Source organism: Vanessa atalanta, chromosome 16 (assembly GCF_905147765.1).
Source record: "Vanessa atalanta chromosome 16, ilVanAtal1.2, whole genome shotgun sequence".
Lineage (NCBI taxonomy): Eukaryota > Metazoa > Arthropoda > Insecta > Lepidoptera > Nymphalidae > Vanessa > Vanessa atalanta.
The window spans coordinates 1,163,830-1,185,426 of NC_061886.1; the positions used below are offsets into that span (position 1 = coordinate 1,163,830).

The following is a 21,597-nucleotide window of genomic DNA, read 5'->3' on the forward strand; positions in this document are numbered from 1 at the left end:
TATTATTATTATAATCAGTAACTTTAGTTTTTTTTTCGTTCCATAATATCCCTCCTATTTATTTATAGTACGCGGAAATTCATATAAAAGTACCTACTAGCCTTACTAATATCAAATACTTCTTCCTCCTTCCTCCCTCTAACACAAGTTTATTGAATTAAGTAGTACCTTATTTGTAAGTGTTAAAAATGCCGTTATTACGACTTACCACCATCGGTGATGTTGATGAGTAACATGCTGGATGGTAGCGAGGTGCCGTGTTCATTCACCGCTACCACGAAGAGATGGTAGGTGCTGTTCACCTCCAGGCTTTCAATACGAGCCATCGTTTGTGTCACGTTCATTTGCTGCATCAGTAATGGTAATTTAGCTATTGGGATTGGTCGTCATAAATAGTAGCCTATCTTTATTTAGAGCTCAAAGCTCGCTTCGTATAAAATTTCATCAAATTGAATTCAGTCGCTTGGTCGTGAAAGAGCCATAGTCAGACAGACAGACAGACAAAAAGACAGGGTTGATTTCGCATTTATCATATTAGTATAGATTTACATTTTAATAGGTGCAAAATTTATTAATGCTGTATATATTATTACCTAAAGGAAAAAAAATAGACGTTTTTTTTTTAAAATAGAATAAATTATTTTATAGTGTATTTGATAAAGTGTTACGTGAATTCACTACAATTTACGTTTTTCCTTTAGAAACAGTTCGTAAACAGTAAAATAACTCTATGAATAAAATTACGTCAAAGCGTTCCGTCGCTGCGATGAAGAACAACACTCCACCGAACTGACTTTAGTATTTACAATATTAGTAGGATTCCTTGTGACTTACATTATCTAATTGCACGCTATTATAGTAGTAGGGTTGTGTGTTATTGCCAACTTTCTGCCAGTGCACGGTGTATGACGTGGTATTAGCGCCATCCGTGGGCGCAGTCCAATCCAGGAACAGCTTGTCGTGAGACACAACAGCGTGGACTTCACGCGGAGGGCCAGGGAGGAAACCAGTACCTGTTGAATTTGTTATATCATATAATCGACCTACCACGATACAAATTTTTGGAAAATAATACGGTTACTGCATTATTTTTCAAAAAAATTGGGCATCACCATAACCAACTAGTCAGATTATTATGGTTTATCATTTATTGATAATTTGTTTTCGATAAGTTTCATTGAGTTTACCGTACCCCTGCACGAAATGATTATTTGGAAAATACGGAACGCACCCGTAAACGTCGAACATGACCGCCTGCTGATTCATGTGGTAAGTTATGATCGTGTCTGTCGTAGACTTGCACGAAATTATTAATCTATATATTTGAAAGATTTTCACGATCCGAAACCTATCTAGTGTTATAAGTTGTAGATGACATTAAACGTAACGCGCTGGAAAACATTGATTTATTGAGTTAATAATAATAATTTGTTAATATTTAAAGGTAGTTTGATGAGTAGGATCTATTTATTGGAAAAAGAAATTACTATGATTATAATGATTACGTTAGAGTCGGACGAGTCAGTAGTCAACATATGGTATCACTGACCTTCCTCGAAGCACTGCACGATGTTCCCGACGTAGGCGATGCAGGTGTAGAACAGGCCGCTGTACGCGCCCGCGCACGCGCCGCGACACGCCGCCGGCACGCCGCGCCGCGCGCAGCACGTCTCGTGGTTGCGGCCTGTGCGTACGCGTATGGGTTACATTCAGTAATTAGCCAGGTTAAGTTCAGATTATTCCTTTATTTAATATGTATACTAAAAATATTTAATTTTATGTTTAAATGAACCAGAAATCTGCTTTACTTTAAGGAGAAGTTTTGGAACTAATTCTAGCACGTCCTCTTCTTCGTTCATCTTTGTTTTAAAATGTATCAATTTATTGAATGCTAGAAGTGTTCGAACTTTTAATGTTCTCGTTTCTGCATTCGAACATAAAGTGCCAAAAATATTTCTCACCTCCAGCGCCACATCTGACAAGTTTGTTGAATTCCTGTTCACACAGCGGCGCGAGTGTCCTGAGGTCGGACATCTTGGCGTCATACGAGCAGAGCGGCATGCACACAGTAGAGAGCTGCACTCTCTCACAGCACGCAGTTATGTTGTATGCGTTTGCATTTTCTTCTTCTTCTTCGATAACCTTTATTGGATTATATTGAAAATGGTTGAGATTAAATCCATACTTTAGTATATTTTTTAGAAAATGCTGTCAATAGCATTTGATATTGGCAAGTTGCTTTCAATCATGTAACTAGAGAGACCATGTGATTTATAGTTATTGTAACACAGGATTATTCATCCGTTAAACAAGAATGATTTTTCGGTGGTACGACCTTCCACCTAGAAATGCCATAATAATTGCGTGTAAGGTACAGATAACGACTACAATAATTGTTGGTTCTTTCAAAAAAAGTACATTCTGTTACTGGACTTCGAAAATCTAATTAATGAAAAAAGAGAAATAATATTAGTTTATTACTTTAAAGATCGAAAGAAGTTTAAATCTGTCTTATAAAGTTTAATCTTACTTGACTTTGCGTCCTAAATATAAGTCTTGGCGAAGCTTCACCAACTCCATGCTCGTTGACTGCCTCCACAAAGATCTCGTAATCCGTGTTTGATTCCAGATCTTCCAGGATAAATGGAGATTGGACCTATGAGGGATTATTGTTAATTATATTGAAAATTTAGATTCGTTAAAATTCTGTCTAAGTGCATCAACTAGTCATTTGGCATACTTTATACATTTAAATTATATTTAATTAACTTTAAAAAACAATGTATTTATAGAAGTTGGAATAATAAATCTGAAAGCAAATCAGATGTTTAACAAATTTACCTTTCCCAAAACTCTATAGTCCTCCTCTGATGACAACGACTTGTATTGCAAGTTGTAATACTGTACAGTATCCGCCAGCGCCGCTGGTGGTGCCCAGTGTACCACAGCATAGTCGGTATCGATGTTAGTGAGGTGGAGACGTGATGGTGGTCCCGGAAGGACGCCGTAACCTTGCAGCAGACAGTTCGTGTAGGAGTTCATGAAGCGAAGACATCTGTTAACAATTTTCTCTTTTATAATTGGTTTTAGAAAATGATCATGATTAACACTGACAACAATATTAGTGATTTAATCTTTGAAGAAATAAGCGTGAAAGTTTTATATTAAATACGTAGTATGTTGTATGTTTGATAATTATCTCTTAAGTAATGTATTTGCCCATGTAAAATGGTTTTTTTCTGACTTTTATCTCACCTGTGAAATGTTGAAATCGACTTAAGATGACAAGTAATTTAATTGGCTTCACTACTTACTGGGTTATATAAACTTTCATACTTTTGAATAACTGAGTTTATTCTTAATTTGGCCAATTGAAACATTTAAAGCTAATGTCATAAACATTGATAAATAAAGTATATAATACACGATTATGTTGATTTCTAGGAAGGATATATATTAATTTAATTGGACTTTATTGACATACTCTGTACTTGAAATGATGGAAAAAAAGCGTAATCAAATGCGTACAAAATATCAATTAAATATTTTAGATCATAATAATCATTAAACATAAAAAAAACCATCTCAGTAAATTTGTGTTTCCAAAAATTTCTCAGTCGGTGCTAAAAAATGGAACTCACTTGAAATGATTAAAGTCCAACGTCGTGATGTTTCCACTGCATAATGGCAAACAGGATTCTGGAAGGCCTCTTGATCGACAACAGGGAGTATGGTCTAAGTTGTTGGCGAGGCAGCCGAAAGTTGTACCGGCCCAGGGTGCGCAGATCATCAAGTCTGTCACCTGCAACTGGTGATTAGAACGCCGTTCTCTGGGTGATTGTGCATTAGTCACAAATGGGTGGGAATGGAAGTGGATGTGATATAAGTCGTAGTAGTCGCAAATGTCATTAATTTTCTTTGTGAAGTGCGAGTGTTTTTGAGTATACATATACATATATATAAAAATGAATGTAAAAGTTGAACAATCTATTCAAAATGACATGGATGAATTTAGAATTGATGATAAATAGAAAATGAAAGAATTCTTTTTACCAGATTACTTTGCATTTCAATATTTGGAAGATGTAATTATGGAAGTGGTTTGAGAAACACATATCATGATAGACTATAATAAACTTACGCCTATTTCGAAGGTTTTGGTTGGATCACAAAGCTTATCGACACAGCCGTAGTGATTGACGCCCGCGTTTATACAGCAACTTCTTACATCGGGTAGTTGGGGCGCTGATGCTACTTCAGTTGTTCTCATCTTGCCAGGAGTCAATGTTAACGATCTGATGAAAAATATAAAATAAATTGGTTTGCTTGGTTAAAAAATACCTATATCAAGAGCCTTTCTTACTAATACTACTCGTATTAGGTGTTCAGGTAATTCCCGTCCCAAGAAATTAATTTGGAGTCGATATAATCTTATGTTCTCTAGATATGTGAGAGGAAACTGATCGACTACACGCACACATATAAATAAATATTTTTGATTACATAGATTACGCTCACACAGACATCTGATTAAACTACTACTAGTCCTATATCATTATACATTTTGATCCTCAAAGCTTGGCGATTACAATCGAAACCATTCCAGTAATTTCTAAACAGGAATCTACAAAATGTATTCGCTCATGACTCAAAGGAATCTTTTGTCTGTATGCAAAATACAAAAGACTCGGTCCTACTCCGAGGTAAAGGCTACTTTAGCATTTGTTCTTAATATTATATAAATGTTTTGTTTTTGAATAATAATTATTATGTAACTTGCTATAATTAGTATGTTCAACCCAAAATTTTTTCAGTGATATATGTATATAAAATTAAAAAATTATTAGTACTCTAACCAATGAATCCGTATTTTTATGAACAGAACAGGATTGAAGAGCGGCCTAAATTCGTTTTCATTCGTGCATAAATCTTAAGAGTTTCTTACCAGAACAAAATATCAATTATGAAAAGCATAGAATTATAAATTCACCTGATTCCGTAACTCGGGAGACTGGAACCATGAATATTGTATGAAGTGACCGTGACCTCGTACATTGTAAATGGTAGCAAGTCGTTCAACACCAGGAATGTTTTATTCGATGGTACTTTATATGTAAATGATTGAATCATTTTGTTCGAAACATTTTTTAACGAACTCTCAGAGGGATCTATTAAATGGGCATCAAATGATCGCAAAGTTGTCACGTTGACGATAAATTCGGTAACTGATTCTGCGTTCTCTGTTGGTGGATTCCATGATACGTTTAACTGTTTTTCATTAAGAGGTTCTACTTCGACGTCTTCAGGGGGACTTGGGAGTAGTTCTGAAAAATAAACGTACAGCATAATATAAAGTAAAAGAACATTGTAATTTTGAGAACGTTTTGTTTATATTCAAAAAGAAAAAGACTTATGTAGGAAGAAATCTTTTTTTTAATTTTGTTTGGAAAAAAACCATTTACACAGCAATATATATGATTTACATCCATAAATTATGCGTCTTAATTCTATAATTATTATCAGAACTTATAAGTGAGTCGAGCTACTTGTGCTGCTCTATTTGTTATTAAATGATGTGTTTACCGATGCCTTCAACAATGCAAGCTAAAGTTTTCTCCATAGAGGCAGCACAGGAGTAATGGGTCTTAATATTATCGGTCACAGGCGAGTATTCTCCTCGACAAACATCTTGACAAATGTCTGGTATGTGCTCCTGAATGCAGCAAGGCACGTGGTTGCGACCATCTGCCATACACCTACGAAAAAAATATTAAATATATATTGACTTCATATATTTAATTACTCTTAGTTAACAACTTTTAGTGTCTGTCCGAATGTTTGAGAATATTTATATAGAAGTATTCAAACTTAGTTGTTATTTTAATTACATTGCAATAACTTACATTAAATTAATAATAAATTAAACTATTTATTTATGACTTAGCTTATTATATATAGCTTATTCATAGCCATTGAAATCACTTATTATTTCATCATTTCGTGATCTGATTTTAGATTTTATTTTATTTTTGTAGTATCCATGTTTGCACGACATGAACTTCAACACCTGAGTCAACCTTTTTAAAATATTGCTTTAAATCAATGGTTAATAAATATTTACTTTCCTTCAACTTACTTTACAATAGCAGGGAAATCCGCTTGACATGCCTCCGGATCTTGACCAGGTCCGTCTAAGATACTCTGAATACTGCAGTATCCCAAACAACTCTTTGTCACATTCGCAGAGACACAGCAATCCGTGTAATTGTGGGCGAGAGCCATGGTGGGTACATTGGCAGAATAGGTGTCAGTCACATTTTGATTTTCCGGTGGTGTCAGCCCTCGTGATATCACTGGAAATAAGAAATATGGTGGATTGTCGAATGTACATGATGTAAAAAAAATGTAAAGTACGAGCTTGTCGTGTTGTTTCAAAGTGATGTTCTCACATTTCTGGGAAAGGGTGTTATTTTGAATAGAAGGTTTGGTCATTATTCCACTGAGTTGCTTCATAACGAATAGATAGATACCAGTTAAAGAATTTGGTATGTCACATGCAGGTTTTCTCACAAAATTTTCCTCCAACGTTACTTACAAGATCAAATATAAACACGAATTTAAGCATACGATATATCAGTGGATTTGACAGGAATTGAATCTTAAGCCGTGCTTTGGTTAAGATCCACCCGTTCTTTGTATATATACAATATAGCCCTAGAGGCAAAGGGAAGCTGGTTGGGGTATCCCAGTGATACGAACGCTTTTGGAACAATAGATGTAGCGAAATTGATAATTAAATTGCTTTACAACCTATATACTGTTTATTTAATTTGTATTTATTCTATGTACAAAGCAGTACTGTAAATTGAAAATTTATTTAATGGTAAAATAGTTTTAGGCAAAATTAATTCAACATTCATGTTTATACATGAAAATGTTGATTAAATATACTGTATATTATACATTTTGTTTATTTAATATAAAAATACTTTAATAACACTTACCAGTTAATTTATGAAAACTTCTGACGGGTGGTTCAGTGTTTAGTTCACACATGTAGAGGCCAGCGTCTGACGGTTTGACTGATTTTATGACAAGAGCCCAGACGTCGCCGCCCTTCATAATACCCGGTCCTTGAAGAGGTTCTTCCGCTGTTCAAAAAAAAGGTATACTTGAAATACTAAGTGTGATGAAACATTTTATCTGAAGTTTATTGAATTTTGCTCAAGAAACTTGATCTTTGCCATTCTTATATTGACAAGGTAAGAAGTGTAAACTATCTGTCTAAGATGACCTGTTCCAAGGGTCTGTAATTACAATCACCTTTCAAAAACTTTCTGTCTAATGAGTGTGTGGTTTTGTTACATCTTGGCGCATTACTCTATCACCAATAACTAAGAAATATCTTAAATTAAATTAATCTGTCCTATTTTAAATTGTTTATTTTTCAATATCGTCATTTCACGAAATTGTTATGCGACTTTCTTTTTTTCTGTATAAACATCCATTGTACTGTGTACTGCTAATATTATATCTCATATAAAAATGGTAAGCGTGCGTTCAAATGAACCTGATGGTGGTCTGATGGTAAGAAGTATTATTTAATCCTTACAATACCAATCAATATTAGTAATAATAGCCCTCAACTTTGGGAAATGAGATGTTATGTCCCGTGTGTTTATAGATACGCTGGCTGGCTGGTAATCTCAGCGTCGCATCAGGAACTACTTATATTCTCGTGTCTCAGAAAGTACATAAAGCAATTGATTCCGAAGTCGAACCCTTTCTGGTCATATCGGATTTGCTACTCTCGGTTTATGAGAGTGAAAGAATAAAAACTGCACTGGTGTTTATTATACCCACACTTGCGCACTAAAATATGTCCTGCGACTACAAAACTGGCTCGTCTCCCTTGAGAATTGCCGTGGGACAAAACAAATTCCGTGACTTTTGATTCAAGTTATGACTCTCTTTTTTCGATAGAGATTAGAGGCAAATGATAAACATGTATTCAATTTACTTACAATCATCATGTAAAACTGTAACTCTTTCATCTCGAGTTACTCTTACGCCACCAGCTGTTAGAACTTGGAGATCTCTTGCCCTTTTCCATAGAACCGGTTTGCCTCTTGCTCCCAGGACCACGCACGTAAGTAAAGCGTCCTCCCCACTCTTCACGGCCACGCCGCCCGCCGGTGCACGCATCCAGGCTTCTTTGGGCTCTTCATCCTCTTGATTAGCTGAACTGCTTGCTGTTTCAACTGTGTCTTTGATTCCTAGAACAATAATTATATTTCTGTGACTATTTGTAACAAGGTGTATGATTTCACAATTAAAAAAAAAGAGTGATAGGTCGAACATATACAGTATATAAAGGAGGTTAAGAACTAAGCTCATATATACAATAAACAATTAGATTCCCTTTAAGAAGCGCTTTATTAATACTTATTTATTAGCGAAATTCTGAGACCGTGTTCCCTCCGAACCTGAGTACATACCCATTTAATAAAAATAATATTTAGTATTAAACCTATTCCGATCTATAAGTTAAAGAAAATGAAATAAAGTTTATAAATTAAATCTATTAGACATCCAAATTATTTCTCGTTGTAAATAAATTTATGGCGAGATCAAATTCAATTGTACTATTTTGGTAATTATTACTTATTTTCCCATTAACGTTTTATTATCTCGTATTAAATTTATAACGAATAATTGTTATTAGACAGCCGGATTTTTAATTAAGACTCATGAACACAGGACCCTCAGAACGGGAGAATGAATCCTCTTCTAGATTTGTTGATGAAACATGAATAGTTATGAAAAGAGGAGTTATTGTATTAATATTGATAACTGGAAGTAAAAAAATACATTTTTCGATTAATCATCACATGTTTTTTTTAATAGTTATGAGTATACACACAAACGCAGGCGCTCGGATACCTCATACAAGTTTTTAAATGCATTAATTTGAGAAATTCCATATTTAATGAACGCTTTGAAGTATAACTGACACTTTAATTAAAAATATAAATATCCCGCTGTCTTAGATTTTCGCGATTATTACACATTGAAATACAACTAGTTTTTAACGGATTTAATCGCGTATATTAATTATTTTAACATCCCGACGTTTCGAGCACTTTGCAGTGTTCGTGGTCACGGACCCGTGAAAACTAGTTTTATTTCAAATATCCCGCTGTTTTGTAAACCTCTGCTCTTCCATTAAGGAGTAAGTTGGTTATCTCATTTAGCACTTTTGATAGGTTTTTATAAAATTTTATTGTAAAACGTAAAATTACAATGAGATTGTCGGTTTTATATTTCAGACCAGAAATATATTTCAGACATGCATATCAGAAATTAGAAGACTCGATAAGCCCATATATCATTTGTTTTTTTAATTATTTTAGAAAACATTAAAAAGTCATTAATGAACAAGTTAATTGGAAACATATAAACTCAGTTCTAAAATGTATTAAAACATTTGATATTTATAGAAGAGTAAGTAGTATCAAACTTTAGGGCCAGAGGCTTAAAAAGCAATTCTGACCTACAAGCACACCTCTGATAAAAAGGTCATCTCCTCCCTTCGTGGTCGTTTCGCGAATATAAATGTGAAGATGCTCTCGGTTTGCGGCCAGATTGTAACCGGATTAACCTTCTTGTAAAGGTATGGTAAAAAATTAAATTAAAATGAAATAATCATAAGATTCGTTGGATGTAAGTTTTATAGCATTTTGCGTAGTTTAATAATTCTTTCGAATATAAATTCAGAAGTAATTCAGTAGTAAACAACATTGACATTTAATAAACGCGATATCATTGGTCGAGATCTTGAATAATCTGTAATATTCATTATAGATTCGCGAAAAAATTGCGTTTTGAATGTCTGCGAAGTTGTTTTTGAAACTTTAGAAGTAAAATTAAAGTAGACATAAGCAGTGAAGTGTAAAAGTGTTGTATTATATCTATAGATATATTAATAAATAACTGTCTGTAGTGTAATATAGCAGAGCTGCAAGTCGCTTGGAATATTTAAATCAAAGGCTTCTTTGTCATTACTTCTTCAATTTGATAAAGGATTTAGTTATTTCACGGTTTCGTTCATCGTCACTGCGCTCCCTGACTCGTAGCGTTAATAAACGATATATACTTAATGAATAAACTATCTGGATATTAATTATTTTAATGAACATTTACGAACGAGAAAGAGAACTGTTGATATATAGAAAGATGGTTCAGAAACTGAATATGTTTCATATTCAGTTTCCGAAACGTTGATCAAAGATAGATTAACTTATTTATTCGCTACCAATAATCGTAATGAGCACTATTCAGTGATGTCGAAACAAACGACTCACTGTTCAGATTAAAGTCATATACGTTAACCAGAGTTTTGAGCTTGAGTAAATGATTAAGTTACCGCTTTCACTTCCACCCCGCCTTCGTCTTCATTTACATTCAGTGGAGACCCGCGCATGACAGGCTCTGGATAAAGGAATCGACGCAAATTGAGCGTCCGACTCTACCACGTATCCTGAATGAATCAGTTTGTATGATAACAGCCGGCTTTTTTTATGAATCGCCCAAAATTGACTGATATTGCTTCTAAATTCAATATTCGTATGCGATTTCTCAGAGTGATTGATTCGATAAGCGTTGAGTCCCGAAATTATTGGTGACGTTGGTACTTTTTAAGAATATCTAGAAGCAATATTGTGGTATGGGTTTATTGATGAGCGGCGTAGTGTTTAATCTCATTGTTAACGTTTGCGGGTTGGGTTTTATGTTTGAAAATTGATAGGTTTTTTTTTAAGTGTTTTATTGTAGTTTGCTACAATTGGGTTCCCGAGAGCGCGTTATAACATATTTTTCGCATGTTTTTGTTGCAAAAAAGTTTTAAACATTTATTTGTACTAACAAATATATTAACATTATGAATAAAAGTGGTTTCTAAAGATGTTTCCATGTATTTATTAATTATTCAATTTTGAGATTCGTTTATAGTCAGGGCTTATTGGTAGGGGTGGTTTTTGTTGGTTGTTTTAAATATAAGTTTTAATTCATTAAGATTCATTTATAAAAAAAAATTCTAATACTGTTTAGATAGATTTTATCTACGGTAAAATATTTAGATTATATTTTATTATATTAGAAACTCCTGATTTTTCCATTCGGCATTTAATTGAATTTAAATTCATAAGCATTGGTTACGTTTAGTTAATCTTATGGAACAATTTTAAAGTGCTTCTAAGTTATGAGCCTACTTAAATTAAAACATTTATGTAGAGGATGAAAAATTTGAGACATAAAAATGTATGAAATAGTTTTTCGAAAAAGGAACCTAATATCCCCCAGGGGATACGTAGAAGATAGACCGTATCAAGATATGTAAGGTGGTGAAATTGCACATTGAAAAAGTGCACCATTCATTTTTGATTCTTACTGTATATGCAATAAAAGTTAAAATGCAATATCCGCATTTAGAAATGTACACTGTAAATGAAAGACGCAGATGAGAGCGCAGTGAAAGATCATACGAAAAATTCATCCTCCGCTAAGATACACACATCCTTTAGTAATGTCCAGCTTGAGGTAGAATTGTAACAAAGATTTGTCTGCCAAGTTGGTCTAGTGGTTATCCCGTAGCCATGTGTTAGAACTCCTGCTTGGGCCGTAAAGGCTACTTAGTAATGTTTACTCTCCATGGCCTCCAGTCTCTCGAACTATATCTGGTCGTGTCGGACTTGCCATCCAATCGGATTATGTGATCGAACGAAACAGCGATATCGTTTCATTTATTTATTTCACTCCATATTTATTTATAAGCTTTATTTAACTATAAACTTACAATAATTATCGATGTTTCGTATCTATTGAACGTCCTATAAAAACTCACACTTTTTTTTTAAAGATTTGTTATATAAATGCCTGAATTAAACATAGACTGAAGACTTAAAGATTCTCTGAACTAGTTTGACGTGTGCTTGAAATGAAGGAAAGGCATCTTGTTTCACGTGCTCTCAGATGCGTTATTTTAAGCTTCACTGTTGAAAATATTTTGAGATAATTCTAATCTTACTCAAACTTTATATCCTCAAATTAATACTCGATTACTCTATATTGATTATTTAAGATCAACATACTTTCAAGATATCAATTGCTAAGTATTGTATCAATTGAGGGTTGAGGGCCTGGTGACCTGATGTACAGGGTCTACCTTTTTTTAGAGGACAAGTATCCGCAAGTACATGACAATGTACCTAACTGAGAAACCTTACTTTTGTAATGTATGGAGAAATAAAAAAAAACAATCATTCATATTCCCCTTGTTCATTTCATTCACAGTGAGGTAAACCTATAAAATTCACATTAAGGCGAAGGAGGAAGCTACTTTTCTAACTACTAAAAGTAGCTTTAAATATACACTAGAAACTTTAGTGATGTCACGATTGTGGTTCGTTTGTTATCGATCGTAATCTATACTAATATTACAGAGGTAATCTAATCGTAAGATTGATTAGTCCGATTTCAAAAAAGCATTTATTAAGAAAGGCTGGACTATAACAGTCACGATACACGGAGTCAGAGCAATGATGTTTAACGAAGATAAAAATGTACGGGTTCTCTAGTTTTTATACTCAACAACTACACGTTGAACTATTTTTAAGTTCGACGCGATTTTAACGATCATTTTAATCATGCTATTGACCTAAAGCAATTAAAATTGATCGTATTACGTCAAAATACTACTAAAGCAGTGGAAATATTCATTTATCCGAACAATTATTTATATTATATAAATTATTAATAATGTTTCGAAATGAACGTTATTAAGCTCTTTATAAATTTCGTTTAATCAATAAATTAATTATACTTTCCATTTAATATTTTATTTAAAAATAAATGATATTATAATGTAACTTTTGAAATAGAATATTACGTAAGCTTCAATGTAATATCATTTAAAAATAACGAATGAAAATTTTCAAATAGAAATCGTTGAGAAATAAGAGTAACGTAACGCTTCGTCGTGAATTGAAAAATTGGAAAATTCACAGCCACGTGCAAGCCATTGTGTAGCTCCAGTAGCTTGAAATGGAGCATCGGGCGTTGTTTCTTTGGCTTCTCGTGTGTCTTGTTAAATTCTAGCCCAAATACTGAAATATCTCGTAATAAAAGGTACGAAACGCCATTTATTATGAACTATCTTTTCTCGCGACTGCGTTTGTTTTAGACACGTGTAATCGTTTTCCGATTTTCCTCTCTTAGATCTTTGTTTCTAACAGTTTATATGTTGTAAACATATAACATATTATTAATAACAGCTGCTTTTAAATGTAAAATTATGATACTTATTTAAAATAATAGGTCTTAAGTGTTTTTGAAAGGAGGAAATCAAATTTTATCAAAGAAGATGCTTTATCAGTTATTATTATAAACGAATATCTTGGCGATAGAATATCTAAGAAATGGGTGGTGCCTACACGGATGGGCTTGCATAAAGCCCTTTAACATAAAATGTGCTCTGTTAATTCGCTAGCAATAATCTTTTGCCAGTAGTATCTCGCTCATCCTTGGAACCGGACGCAGCTATTCGAAGTCCTAATTTTTAGAAATTACAAATTGATTCATGGTTTCGAACTGTTCATTGTGAAAACCAGGAAGTCTTTATTTTTTAAAGCCGTGAATGTGGTTTACCGAATTGCAAGTCAAGTCAAAGTCAACCAAACTAAATCACTAGTTTAAATATTGATGAAAAATATTATTCGATATTTTAATAACGATTTTATTAAAAGCTAGTATTAGTATTTAGTAATTGGAAATATGGTATACATTTCATATTCATATAGCACGGTTTGCATGAAACCCATATTACGTTCGTCGGTTGACAAAAAAGCCCTAATGGAGGCTCTGGGTTTTTCAACTTAAGCGGATTTCAGTTAAAGCGGGGTTATTAAAACTTGGAATGTGTTCAAACGATTCTTCATATTGAAATAGAATTTTACTTTTTGGGCATATACAATATTTGGTTCAAGCTTATATCTTTAAATCTTTTTTTTCCTGCGTGGGAACTTATCGTGGATTTTAAATACAATATCTCACGGACAAAATAGTATGTACCTTTTTTTTTATTTAATTAAATTTAGAAGGCAAACGTGCAAATGTTCATTGATGTCATTTTCACCCATATCGATTAAATACTTTAATAAATACACATACATAACATACATAAACAGCCTGTAAATTTCCCACTACTGGGCTAAGGCCTCCTCTCCCTTTTTGAGGAGAAGGTATGGAGCATATTCCACAACGCTGCCCCAATGCGGGTAGGTGGAATACACATGTGGCAGAATTTCTTTGAAATTAGACACATGCAGGTTTCCTCATGATGTTTTCCTTCATCGCAGAGCAAGAGATGAATTATAAACACAAATTAAGCGCATGAAAATTCAGTGGTGCCTGCCTGGGTGTGAACCCGAAATCATCGGTTAAGATGCACGCGTTCTAACCACTGGGCCATTTCGGCTCTTTAATAAATATATAATGGTTATAAGAATATTTTAAAAATACTATACCATTATTCTAGAGTGTATGACTGTATGTGTGTAAGAAAACCATTTGTCCTACGTATACTGACATCCTGACCTTATGGGCCGGCACCATACAAGGTGTCATTTTTATCTAGGTTTGTGGGCGTTATTTGGGACGATCCAGTATTTCAAATAACAATAACTTTAGAAAAGCTTTATTTTTCCAATACAGGCTTTATGTTGTTAAACAAACATTCACTAGTGTTGTAACTATTCACACCGTTCGGTATCGAAATTTTGTGAAAGAGCTCAAAACAGTTTTTGGCTTTAAATTTTAGATATCGTTAATTCGTCTGCAGCGCCAATTTAAATGTTAAGAGAGCTATAGCTATTTATTGTGACTCCATTTTATAAATAGCTTTGCTTTGTTTTGGTCTATTTTCTATTATATAATTTTTTACAACTATTAAAAAAAAACAACTTTTTTTTTTAAAGAATACTAACAATGCCTCTTTTTCTAAGTAATTACCAATATTCCTATTAACCCTCCAACTAAATTTAAATTTTACGACGACAATAAACCAAGGTATCGGGATCGAACCTGCAACTTTGCGCTTAAATGAATGATAGTATATTGCAACCGTTAACAAAAGGTACATTATAGATTTCCTGTAGTTGTAGAAGCGACGCCGAGCTTTATTGTTTAAATTCGTTCCCCACGATTCAAGTAAGTTGCTTCGATCACGGTTCAATCTCGGCCACATATTGGCATCTTCGTGTTTCGGCTGACTTCGTGTTCATCCCCTACTTTCCTTATAGATTTATTTGCCGTGAGATTAAAAATATCTACATTATTATACTTACTGTCCGTATTCATTACAAACTTCATACTGTAATTTATAACTGTAATTGTTTATCTTGTTAATAATACTGTTTATAATATCCATACTCTATACTAAGTCATGAATCCGACTCGTATTTGAATTAAATAATTCTGCACTTAAGTAAAACCTCTTTTCATAGTTCTTCACTTAATTAAAATAAATGTATACGATGAATAAAATTTATTAAATAAATTCACCACATTCATAAGGAGTACTGACAATAAAAAAACCTGCTAACGTCTTGCTTGAAAAGCCTCTCGAGTGATACAATTTTAATGTACTTTTAAAAATGTTTTAAAACATAATAAGACTTTGAACGACTTGTATCCTTATTTCAATACAGTTAAGTCCATATTAACAATCGTTACAGGAAAGACATTATGTAAAAATGTCTCTGAAACATCAATTCTAAAGTATAATATTGTTTGATCTGGGTAAAGCTCGCATAAATATTTATCGTAGGACGAGACCGCAAGGGTCAAAGGTGCTGTTTAATGGAGTCCGTGGAGGTCTGACCCAGATGAAAAGTGTCCAACACACCGAACTCATTAACATTAAAACAACAATACTGTCATAATCTTTAATCTGAAGACAAGAAATCTCAAAAAACTTTTAATAGATCATCTGTTAGAGATAAATTGTATTATGTATTTTTTTTTACTATATATTATTATCTATTTTCTCATTCATTGCCATCATCTACTTGGTGGTAGGGCTTTGTGCAAGCCTGTCTGGGTAGGTACCATCCACTTACGAGATATTCCACCGCCAAGCAGCAGTACTTAGTATAATTGTGTTCCGGTTTGAGGGGTAAATAAGGGTCTAACTACAGGCATAAAAGACGTAACATCTTTCCCAAGGTTGTTGGCGCATTGGCGATTTAAGGAGCGGTTAATATTTCTTTAAGAGCCGAGATGGCCCAGTGGTTAGAACGCGTGCATCTTAACCGATGATTACGGGTTCAAACCCAGGCAAGCACTACTGAATTTTCATGTGCTTAATTTGTGTTTATAATTCATCTCGTGCTCGGTGATGAAGGAAAACATCGTGAGGAAACCTGCATGTGTCTAATTTCAACGAAATTCTGCCAAATGTGTATTCCACCAACCCGCATTGGAGCAGCGAATGGTGGAATATGCTCCGAACTTTCTCCTTAGCCCAGCAGTGGGAAATTTACAGGCTGCTAATGTAATATTTCATTAAACCATAACATCAGGTATATTTGCCCGTCCGACTACCTTTACCATGAAAAAAAAATAGTTAGTAATGTCCCACTGCTGCATTAAGGACCCTTAAGGTAAAGATTTGGAGCTTATTCCGCCACGCTGCTCCAATGTTTAACTTATGAAGCTATTACATATCATATCCAAAAAACTATGCTATGCTTAATATATGTCTGACATATAGACTAAAATCAATTCAGATAATTCTGAAAATTCTAATTTAATTTAATGAGGTTACAATAATTTTGATGTTAATAAATCAGAGTAGAAATATTTACGGTCTCTTTCTGTCTTCATTGATTACAAATTCGAAAGAAAAAGACAGCATTATTTAATGAATCATTGTTTACATCTATATCAAGACGCGACTACTTATAAAGTTCTAAGTAAGTACAAAGTGCTTTATATTAGGATGTGTTGGGGAGTTAAGCGCAAATGATGGCCGTTTTAAAGTAAATTAATCTGTGACATAAATCACTCCGCGAATAGTACAAGGGCGGACTGCGAAATTCATAAACTCGCGTGAAGCGTGCTCTACTCTCATTACTTCTGATATTGCAGCGTGACAAGGAATTTCATTTTGTGTGACATGCGTTAATATGTATCGTTCAAATTGCGTGACACAAAGCAACATCATATACCTTAACTGTGTCAAAGTGTAAGAAGTATATTTTCGAAAGTAAACCTCCTTGTGTTGTAACTAAATTTGAAATTCTTAGTAAAATTGAAGTAAATTAAATGCGCCATTGCTCGGTAAAACCTTCTGTACTCTGAAGGGTTAGGTATGGAGGTCATGCTGCCGCGCTACTATATCTTTTATATTTTAATCCAATACATGCAGGTTTCCTTGCGATATTTTCCTTCACAGTCGGAAACGAAATATTTTCTAAACACAAATTAAGCACCTAAATATTCTGTGGTATTTGCCAAGGGGTTTGTACCCACAATCTTTGGTAAGACTTACAGTGTTCTAAAAACTGGGTCATCTCGGCTTCCCAATGAAATAGCGTGCCCCATATTAAAAATATATTTTCTTTCTCGCGTACCGAAATACACGCGTATAAAATTTGTATCGAATAGTTTTATTATTAATTTGTATTGATGATTACTTTTTATTGAATATTTATTACTGTTATTTATTTTTGTATGTGTTTAGGTTGTATTTATTTTAAGAGTATTTTAAATTGCACCACCCTATACTGTCTTCCAAACACAATCCTCTAACCCAAGGTAGTCTGGAAGAAATGGCTAATAAGCCATAAGGCCGCCTTTTGTTTCACCATTAGTTTATTAGTTTGTATATTTTGTAATCGTTTGTAATTGTGCTTGTGGTGTACAAAAAAGTGTTAAATAAATAAATAAATAAATAAATAATTAAAATTTTTAATTACTAGGCCTCACTTATGAAGGTTCGTCGGGTGTTTATTAAAACTCTGTTTCCTGTCTCTCTTTGATTATAGAATTAACATTAGAATGAAGGAGGCAAATCATTGTTTAACTGATCGCACTTAAACTTTAACGGATTGAAGATGAAAGTTGAAAACTGCATTTAGTTTATGTAAATTATTCTGTTGCATAAAAACATTATTACGTAGTACACAAACAGTTCTTCTTCCTTCTCCTTCCTTTTCATTTGTTAACGTATAGTATAGGTAAACAAACCTTTTTTTTTCGCTAGAGAAACACGTTACGCGTCACCTCCACATGAAATGAGGTATTATGGGGACACGCCGGAGCTCAGGACGTCTCGCAAGCCCTACCTACTAAAATCCAGTGGTACCCTCTCAAACAAACGTAGATTTACGTATGCTACACGATTTGCCGATAGTTCTTCTATGATGTGTACTATTAACAATTGCCTAATATGTCTCTATTTATAACACAAATCTATTAAACTTATTGGTTAAGTGGATATAATATAACTTTAACATTTTTACTTCCAAAGTTCCGATAACAGTGTCGTCGACGTTCCAAATAAGTCTTATTCGCAAATCCATTACGAAAAAAAAAAATTGGCACGTTACAGTATCGAATTAAATGTAAAGCTAACACTGTTCAAAACGTAGGTTCTACCAAGAATATTTGGCAAGAAATTCTGTAATTACTCTTTTTATTAGAGAGTTTTTGTCAATCATGTTCAAGTAAATTTATATATATCCTGCCTGTTAATCAACAAATAATAACCGACGCTTTTTATTTATGTAAACTATTATTGAGTTATGTTGATATGCTTTACTTATCAATCATTTTTTGTCCTGATTTGAATTTATTAAGAGTAAAAATGTTAAGAATTAATAAACCTAACGGTAAATTTAATGACGAAACTTCAGTTAAGATATAGTACGTGTACATATTAATAGTAATTATAGTTACAATATAATTTAATAATTAAAAAGTCTTTGTAACAATTTTATATACAACGTATACAAAATTGTATCGATTTTTTTTTTAATTACTCTCATACTATCGCGTATATGAAGTCTATACACGAACAAGTTGCTTTGTCGAGTGCGAAGCGCGCCAAGTTTAATAACGTTCGGTAAATTACAGTCGCCTCTCGAACTATGTAAGCATACATTGTCAACATAATTACGCGATGCTCGCTGAATTAAAACCCACATCACTTTAATTTCGTTTTACACTAAGATTTGTTACTTTCCATATTTAATTACTGTTTCTACTTCGATATAAACTATATTTATTAATTTGCAATCAATTAATACGTATTTCTTTGTAACGAAAAACTCACACACACACATTCACATAGTTCGTGTTATATACACACCTTTACTTATACTTACATTAATATATACAATACATTCATAATAATCAATCGGTGGTGAGACTCGTTGCAAGCTTTTGGTACCACTGACTCATCAGATATTGCAACGCCAAACAACAATACTTAGCATTGTACAGACACAAGGGACATAAAATCGCAGCTCCTGAGGTGGGTTGCGCATTAGGGATGAAAGGAATGGTTAATATTTCGTACAGCGCCAATTTCGATGTTTGCTGGTGGTTGTTTCACATCAGATGGCTCATTATCTCGTCCGCCTACCTATATAATTAAAAACCTTTTAATTTGGTAACAGATAATCGATCATACAACAAAACTGCGTCTCAAATAAAATATTAAACTTTATGGAGTATCTTCTGGAAATATTGAATTCCGTAATATTAAATATACTATGAGTCAATTTTAGTTATAAGCTGCTCCAAAGCCGAGTTTTATTAACTCCCTCCCTCCAGAACTATCACATGCGTTTACAGATAATATAGATATTTCGTGGATAGAAAAATGTGAACGACTCTCTATCCAAAACTTACAAAGAATGCAGTCATAGGCACTATAGAATGAGTATAAAAGAAAAAATCAAAAGTATTTACAGAACACCAGACTTATTATACAATATGCTTAGAGGCTAATTATTTGCACATACCAAGGAGACAACCTATGGAGGTTCAAACCTCGGATAAAGCCAAAAGTATTTGTTTCATTTTAAGTTAATCAGTAAATAGGATATAGAAATTTGACAATTAACTATCGTGCTTTGTAAAGACTTATATAGATAACTTACTGTACTTCACCAAGTAGGGCTTTGTGCAAGCCCGTCTGGGTAGGTACCACCCACTCATTAGATATTCTACCACCGAATAACAGTACTCAGTATTGTTGTGTTCCGGTTAGAAGGGTGAGTGAGCCAGTGTAATCACAGGCACAAGGGACATAACATCTTAGTTCCCAAGGTTGGTGGCGAATAGGTGATGTAAGGAATGGCTAAAATTTCTTACAGCACCTTTGTCTATGGGCGGTGGTGACCACTTACCATCAGGTGGCCCATATGCTCGTCCGCCAACCAATGCCATAAAAAAAAGATAAATAAGCAGAGATGGTCTAGCGGCTTGTACACGTGTATCTTAACCGAATATTGTAGGTTCAAACTGAGGTTGACACTACTAAATATGTGCTTAATTTGTGTTTATAATTTTATTGATCTCGTGTTCGGCGATGAAGGAAAACATTCTGAGGAAACTTATGCTATGTGTCTAATGTTTTACGAGTGGGGTAATTCCAATACATGCTTTTTCATTGTCTTTATTGTGTGCTAGCTGTATATCAGATCTATTTGTCAGGTGATTATGTATTTAGTATTACGTAAATAGGAGCGTAAGCGATCCATTAATTAACTATCACGCCATCCACGATATGTTAATTACTCTCAAATTTTCCGTTAACGCTTTAATAGATCTCCCCAAGGAGTTTTGAGTAAGGGTTGTTATGTAAACTATACTAGCATACAATATCTAAAGCTAAGTAAAAATCTGTAGGTATAATTATTTAATTGTCATAATCTAGCATTGTATTGGGCTGTCTCGAATGAAAGGTTAGTGAGTATATATGTATAATTACTGGTTTTATGAATGAATAATCTTTTTAAGCATTTTAAATCTATTCGTTTTTATTAGGCGTGTTTTATAAATATATTGAATTTACAGGTTAAGGAGTTCTACAAGGTCCAATTTTAAGTCCATTTCTATTTTTAAAACATTGAATTCTTCTTACAGATTGTAATTATGATAATAACATTTATGAAATTACTAGCTGAACCTGCGGCTTTACCCGCGCGATATTTATAAAACTTTGAATGTTAGACACAAATCGTCGTTCCCCATTTTATCAAGGGGGTGAATAAAAAAACAAAACAGAAGATATGTCCCAGGACTTTCCGTACCAAATTTTATCTAAATCAGTTCAGCGGTTTAAGCGTGAAGTAACAGAATGTTACTTTTGCATTAATAATATTCGTATAGATATTCTGTAAATGAATTATTCTAATTTCAAATATGATTGAATTCCATATAATCTTTTGATTACAGTTTTTTTTTTGTTCCAGAAATATAATCTCTGTTTCGGTAACCTATCAAAATATGTATTCGATTAATTCTTTG

The 21,597-nt window shown here is 33.5% G+C and overlaps 1 protein-coding gene across 3 annotated transcripts in view; it reads right to left on the reverse strand.

Moving 5' to 3' along the window:
* The window catches only part of LOC125070085 (Ig-like and fibronectin type-III domain-containing protein 2), a 152,495-nt gene that overhangs the window by 12,778 nt on the left and 118,120 nt on the right, over positions 1-21,597 (reverse strand). For 2 of the 3 annotated variants that reach the window (XM_047679784.1, XM_047679783.1), the window contains 13 exons: positions 8,025-8,276; positions 7,005-7,151; positions 6,137-6,353; positions 5,584-5,756; positions 4,991-5,324; positions 4,142-4,295; positions 3,642-3,808; positions 2,842-3,055; positions 2,531-2,656; positions 1,962-2,142; positions 1,550-1,684; positions 835-1,013; positions 209-347 (listed from right to left, as the gene is read on the reverse strand). In XM_047679784.1, the coding sequence (XP_047535740.1) occupies positions 209-347; positions 835-1,013; positions 1,550-1,684; positions 1,962-2,142; positions 2,531-2,656; positions 2,842-3,055; positions 3,642-3,808; positions 4,142-4,295; positions 4,991-5,324; positions 5,584-5,756; positions 6,137-6,353; positions 7,005-7,151; positions 8,025-8,276 (2,418 nt within the window). The remainder of the gene's footprint in view (positions 1-208; positions 348-834; positions 1,014-1,549; positions 1,685-1,961; positions 2,143-2,530; positions 2,657-2,841; positions 3,056-3,641; positions 3,809-4,141; positions 4,296-4,990; positions 5,325-5,583; positions 5,757-6,136; positions 6,354-7,004; positions 7,152-8,024; positions 8,277-21,597) is intronic. The other variant, XM_047679785.1, reaches the window with a different exon arrangement.